Source organism: Orycteropus afer, unplaced genomic scaffold (genome assembly GCF_000298275.1).
Source record: "Orycteropus afer afer isolate SDZICR_OR568_19922 unplaced genomic scaffold, OryAfe1.0 scaffold00228, whole genome shotgun sequence".
In the NCBI taxonomy this organism is placed as follows: Eukaryota; Metazoa; Chordata; class Mammalia; order Tubulidentata; family Orycteropodidae; genus Orycteropus; species Orycteropus afer.
The window spans coordinates 2,191,607-2,198,835 of NW_006921815.1; the positions used below are offsets into that span (position 1 = coordinate 2,191,607).

Genomic DNA, 7,229 nt, shown 5'->3' on the forward strand with positions numbered 1-7,229 from the left:
TATATACCAACAATTATTAGTGGTTACCAGGTGCAGGAGGGAGGGCGAAAGGGGAAGCTTTGTTTGGGAGGCATTGAGTTTATGCTAATAGGTGGTAGAATATTTTGAAAAAGGATAGTAATAATGATGACACAACATGAAAAATATAATCAGTGTTCCTGAGCTCTAATGTGAAAGTTGTTATGTTGGCAAATGTCTTGTGTATGTTTTCACTACAATAAAAGTAAACAAAAAGAAAAGAAAATATGATATACTGCCATTTTGGAATGGCAAAAATCTTTGCAAGTAGTAAAAATGGAGAAAACTCATTGCAAGACATACTTTTTGTGGGTACACCATCTGTATGACAATTGGCTGTAGACATCTCCACTCAGAGGTGCCTAGGGTATGAAGACACCATCTATTTGGTCACCTTAAAGATAACTGTCATACTGTGCTCTTAAATTACTCTTAGGTATCAGAATGGTGCTGAGATTCATAGCTAATGATTTTCTTGCTAAATGTCAAAGGGTAGTTTTGAAAGCATTCATTTAAGAGCAGAGTATGAAGCAAAATATGAGTTTAGATATTGGATATACTGAGTCTAATCTTTACAGCAGTGTCTCATTATATACTTAAAAACCATCTTTATATTTTGAGAATTTTCAAATACATAAAGTGCTAGAGAGTATAATCTAACAAACCACGTATAGTTATCACCTAACCTCAACAAATGTTAACATTTTATTCTTTAACATATTGCTATTACTGTCATTGCTATTATTATATGAACCATATTTCTTCTTTTATTATTGTCATCATTACTATTATATCAGCCATTACTATTGTTATTATTCTACTGGAGTATTATTAAAATAAATTATAGACTTCACCCATTTCTCCCACAAAATATTAATTTTAGCAGATGTTTATGACAGATATGGACTTTCTTTGAATGTAGCTACAATTATATTATCCCATCTAACACAATAAACAATCATTCTTACTATCATTTAGTAACTCATTTCATATTCACATTTCTCCAACTGTTCCCCCAAATTATTGTTTTTAGATACTTAAAAAAGAAACAAATCACTGTATGGATCACAATTGGAAGTTTCTAAGGCACTAATTCACCATTCAGAAAGCTGATGTAAGGATCAAGTATTACCTTGCATTCCCTGTAAGAATTGTGATCCAGGGTAATCAGTAAATTACCGAGCTAAGTTCTTCACCATATGTTTTTAAAGCCACTTTGCTAAGAAAAGGGTTTTTTTTTTTTTTTTAGTAAAAAAAAAAAAGTTATTTTGCCACTAATTTTTATATCCATCCACTCTACAATAATTGCCATATTTAAGGGAATGCTGTGTAATTTTTTAACACTAAAAATAAAGATCATTCTATATAATTATCTGTGCAAATAATTTTAAGATATTAATATATTGCCCTTTTCTTTTGTATATATCTCTCTTTACTTACTACCCATTTTCAAACAGGCACTTGGCTTGATATCTATTACATAAATTTGGATGGAATAGGTGGAAAATTTTAAGGGGGAAAGAAAAGACATGCATTTTTTCAAAGTCCTAAATTTATCATGGAGATTCTGACCTGTTTAGTACCAAGGCAAAAACAAAGCATGATAGAAAAATTGTGTCTTTGACATAAAATAGGAAGATAAATACTAAGGATTCCCTACCTATACAATAAAAACATTCATTCAGCCCAGCTGGGAAGTAGAACGAAGGATAAAGTTCTGGGAATAGAGAAGATAGATCCTATGTCATAGTCCTTGAGCAGCATTCAGAAAAATCTGGAGCTTTAAGAGGCCTTAAAGTTAGATTCCAGGACCTCAAAATCCATGAAAGCAGGAATGTCCCAGAGAACGATGGGCTACACTGTGTATGTAGTCACAGAACCCCAGAAACCTCACAGAAATGCCTGTGCCCTCTCACCTCATGAGAGTAAAAGCAGTATTCTTAAAGATGCTAGGAGAAGTGGAAGGTCATCTCATTTGAGACCCATGTAGAACAATATAGACAATGGGCATCTCAGTGGACATCACAATGATCACAATGACAGATGATCCAGGAACCAGAACGTCCTAATCCCCTTCGGCATCGTATCAGTCCCATTGAATTATAAAAAATAAAATAAAATTTCTACCACACCAGTGAAGTTGGGACTTGAAATAGAAAATAAAGTTCTATTTCTGCATATGTAAATTAGTCATATAAGAATCATACCTGATACAATAGAGAAAGGCTATTCTAGATTTTACATAAATTTAAGTTCAAATATCAGCAATTATTCCTTAATATTCAAACTTCTACAATGTATTATTTGTCATCCCATGTAAAAACGTTCACCGTTTACTTTTTTTTTTTTTAACAAAAGTTCAATATAACACATAATATATAATGCCCAACAACCAGAACATATGAAACTGGAAGTAAAAAAAAAAAAAAAATACTGTAGATTAAATCCACTGTGTGCGTGTGTTTAGAATCAAGACCTTACACTAATGTTCAAACATTCTAAAACTCTCCAGAATGTTACCATTTTTATTAATTTCTTTGAATAATACAAAACAATACATTTAGCCAGTTTAAATGAAAATTATTTTATAATCTGAAACATTAATACCAGTGTAATACATACTAGTAACTCCACAAACACTACTAATATTCATATTTTCTAGGTAAACTGCCATAAAATCAGGGTTCATCAAGGATTATTGGAACAGAGAAAATCCCACTGAAATCAAAGGAAAAGGTTGAGATTTATATAGGAAGAATATTGCTATTGGGAATTTTTATTTCAATTATATATATAGCTTACTTCATAAATTCCTCAAAGTTTATTACAAAAATAAATGTGACTGAAAAATATAAAGAAAAATGTCACAATAATATGTCAATATCATGGAACATTTACTCACAAATCTTTTCTTTTTCTAGGCTACTCTAATTAATTGTACTCAAAGTATTTACAAAGGAAGTTATCATTTTAAGTTCCACAGGGAGCTCTGGTAGCGTAGTACCTAAGGCACTTGACTGCTAACCAGAGGCTGGCAGTTCAAACCCACCAGCCACTCCTCAGAAGGAAGGTTGGTCAATCTATTTCCGTAGTGATACCGTCTCAGAAACCCAAGAAGGGGTCACTATGAGTCGGATCCAACTCGACAGCAGTGAATTTGGTTTGGTTTTGGAAAAGGCAACAGGTTCCTCCTTTTACTACATTCCTCTTCTCATTTCTTCCTAAGGCTAAGGAGCAGGGTTCTAGTTTAAAGACTTTTTATTGACCGTTATTGTCCTAGGTAAAGTTACTGTCTTGAGCTGAAGGTTAGAGTGTACATGGTTGTGTCATACCTTTGTTCTCTTACTTCCATGTGATTGAATTGGTGAAAACTCAGGAGCAGCCTGAAACAGTTTTGACAGCCTTTTTCTCTACTTCCCAGATTTCCACTGTTTTCTCCTATTTGGCAAGTGGTCCATTACTACTGTCCAGGTCTAAGAAGTCATTCAGAGAGTAGCCCAAAGTTGGGCCTGAGAGGGCCTGAATTGGGCAGTGGGTTAATAACACTTTAAAAACTGGGCAAAAAATTCTTTTTCCTTTTCTCTCATTGGATAACAAAAATGTGAGCTTTCTCTAAGTATGGACTTAGGAGAAAAAAGAAGAATTTGGGTGGAAGCTGTCCATCACCTAAAACAGAACTATCTGTCTACTTTGTCTAGGTCTTCTCACTGACCATCAGCAAAATGCTAATTTTATCTTTTTTCTTTCTTTTTCCTTGAACAAATATTTCCTTTATAGAACACAGAGGGAATGAATGAGATCTAAAGTGTCTCGGAATCTTCTAACACTAATAAATAAATATATAAACAAATAAATAAATTCCATGTCATCACATGGTCAATTATAATAATAAATATCCCATAATGTCTTCCTATATTCACCTTGATATTAGAGTTTACTGTTTCTAAAAATTAAGCTATATATGATAAACAATATATTTTTTATTTAAAAAAACATTTAAGTGAGCTTTTACACAAAAGCTTAAGTTTTATTATGCTCTAAGTATATTTTAATAATGTGCTATTCTTTAGGAGGGTCAGCAGACAAATTATTCAATTATTTTTGTTCATGTAAATTGTTTCTATACTGTAAAATCAAAACCAAACTCACTGCCATCAAGTCAGATCCAACTTATATGACCCCTCCTTAGGTTCCAAAGCAGTATCACTACCGAAGGATATTGCCCAACCTTCCTTCTGAGAAGTGGCTGGTGAGTTTGATCCACCAGCCTTCTGGTTAGCAGTCAAATGCTTCAGGCACTATGCCACCATAGCTCCCCTATATCATAAAGATATATATATAAAATAATCTTGGTAATCTGTTCTGTATTCTGACACTTCTCAATTGACTCTATAGCAAAATAAACTACATAACTATTCTTTTATTCAAAAAGGTAATAAAGCTTAAAAGCTGTTTCTGCTTTCTAGTTGAATATTTTAAAATTTCTAATTCAATTAGTTAACTAGAAAATTGCCCAGATGTTCATCAGCTTCTGAAAGCCACTGATTAAACTCACTGCACCCTGACATTTTTGCGTATGCATCTAAAATGCTTCAGAATCTGGCTAAAAAAATCATGAAGCACTGACTTAGGCTTGTTAAGTATAAACTCTCCAGCTGGATCTTCACTTATCACAACTGCTTGGAAAATACTTCTGTGAAACATCTTTAGTAAACTCTATAGGGAAATCCTGCAACAATTTGTACTAGTATGTTCAAATGGGTGTTTCTGTCTTGGTTTTGAAGTCCCAAGACAAGAGAAGTTAACCACTCCCACATACCATATACCACATACCACATACCACATACCACATACTTGCAGAACAGGTAGTCAAAGACTATTTTGAGAATATTAGCTGAATGTCAAAAAGTGATATTTTGGAATTGTAGACAGGAAAATTCTTTTAAAAGGAATTTTGAAAGAGTTGTCCCTCTATTGTGAGTCCTACCTTTCTGACTCCTTCACACAAGTTTAGGATAAGTTGAATTAATGTAACCAAGTTGATTCAATGTTACCTACATAGACTTATCTAAAGTAGTTAGTTGTCCAGCTCTACCAAATTAAATGTTGGACAGGTTGCCTCTTTGGGGATGGCCTGTCCTATTTGATATGGGAAGTCAACAGATGCATGAATGTTTCCTTTATATTACCAAGTTATAATACATGCAAAAGGGACAAAGAGATCCTTCTAAAATCCTGGAGTGGGGAAAAATAACAGAAAGAAGGTGAGAATATTAAAATTTGCCAATGGAAAGAGAAACACAGATCAGAGACCTCCAGACCAAAAAAGCAAACCACACTCACTGCCATTGAGTCGATCCTGACCCATAGCAACCACTCCTTGGGTTTCTGAGGCAGTATCTCTACGGAAGTAGATTGCCCAATCTACTGGTGGGTTTGAACCGCCAGTCTTCTGGTTAGCAGTCAAAATGCCTTAGGCACTATGCCACCAGAGGTCAGGTATGGTGGTATTGCTGAGGTACAGGTATATTTACCAAAAAAAAAAACAAAAAAAAAGAATTTACAAAAAAAAAAAACCACCTTTTCCTTCCCCAAAAAGAGTCTACTTAAATTCTTGGATGTCAGAGAACACCAATGAGACGAGGTAAGAAAATCCTTTTGTGCTTTTCACTACCTCTTGATATTCTCACTTCACATTTAGAAATGCCAGAGGGATATTAGGGTATCAAGCAACAGGTTGGAAGAAGCAGCCAGAAAATTCAGAAGAAGTCTCTATATCCCTATTGCCTACTGTAGGCAACCATTCTGGAGGAGGAATAGGATGAGTGAGGAAAAAATTCTAAGGGAAATAGAAATTATGGCTGTTACTTTGAACTGGACAAAATGATTATTGAATTGGGGTATTTTATTATATTATTTAAGTAGAGGTAAACTAGTCAAGGATATTTTCCTTTTTTTAAAGAAGCATAGCCACACAAAGTTTAGATTTCCCAGGATTTCCTCCAAAGGCCAAAGAAGAAGTAGCCCCATGGAGCATATTTTGAATGGGCAGTGGTTTCTGAGTTGGGGTGTGCATCTGTGGAGAATAAGGTTTTTGTTGATTAATCCCCACTCAGCCTATTGTCCAATGTACTGGTTACAGGCAAATCAAAACAGGCAATAAATAAAACAACACATCTCTTATGTCCCATCTTCACATTTGATCTCATCAGTATTTAATCTTTTTTTTAAAGTATTTATTGGAAAAGAGCAAAGAAAGCCTTTATTTTTCTGTACTGCACAGAAAAATGTTACGTATGCATGCTTTTCTTATACTTCACTGACGATGGCTCCACTTAAACTGTATTTTGACAATTCTAAGATGCATGCTTTCACATTTTACCATCTTTGACATTAGGATATCTTGTCTCAAATGGCTCCTTGTGATTATATTTGAGTTTTTTTTTTTTTCTTTTCTTTTTTAAAGGTTCATAAATTAAGGATACATTATACAATTTAACATCCATAATATCAAGCACATTAGGCTTGACATATTTCAAAGTACACAAAAACAAAATCAGCAAAAAAAAAATCAAAGCCTATCCACTGACTCCACAGAATTATTGATCCACAATTTACAGATAAAGTGTAAGCCAGAAAAACGAACAATCCAAACAGTCAAGGTTTTAGAGGACTCACCGGAGTTGGGGTCAGAGTTGCCATCTGCTTCAGTCCTCTTGTCCGGAGAGGCCTGGTCGTAGAATTCGTCCTGTGGCTGAACCAGAGGAAGAGGGTGTGAGATCAGGGTTCCACTACCCACTGGCTCGTGGTCTCCTAGACCACTGTCACTGCAGCTTTCCTGGGAGCCATCGGGGAGGTGAAACGTAACACGGCGCTGCGACTACAAAGAAGACCACAGGACAGGCCGATTAACACTCTTCCTGAATAAAACAGGCCCCGCGGAACCCAAAATCTAAAAATTTCTTTCAACAGACAGCACAATGTAAAAGCAAAACAAAACAAAAGCTAACAGCAAGCATTTATTATGTGCCATTCACTTTGTAAAGTCCAACTTGGAAAATTCCAGAAAGAAGTTTACAATTGTATATTTCAAACCACAAAACTAATTTCAATTCTATGAAAAGTTTGTCAAGAAAAGAAAAAAAAAAAAAAAAAGTAACTTATTAGCCAGCAAAAAATCTGGAAGATGTTACTTAATCATTATGTGATAA

At 34.5% G+C, this 7,229-nt stretch overlaps 1 protein-coding gene across 1 annotated transcript in view; it reads right to left on the reverse strand.

The window, feature by feature from the left end:
• PCDH9 (protocadherin 9) overlaps nt 1–7,229 on the reverse strand; it is a 1,343,918-nt gene that overhangs the window by 523,578 nt on the left and 813,111 nt on the right. The window contains exon 3 of the mRNA XM_007948839.1: nt 6,697–6,898. Within this exon, the coding sequence (XP_007947030.1) occupies nt 6,697–6,898 (202 nt within the window). The remainder of the gene's footprint in view (nt 1–6,696; nt 6,899–7,229) is intronic.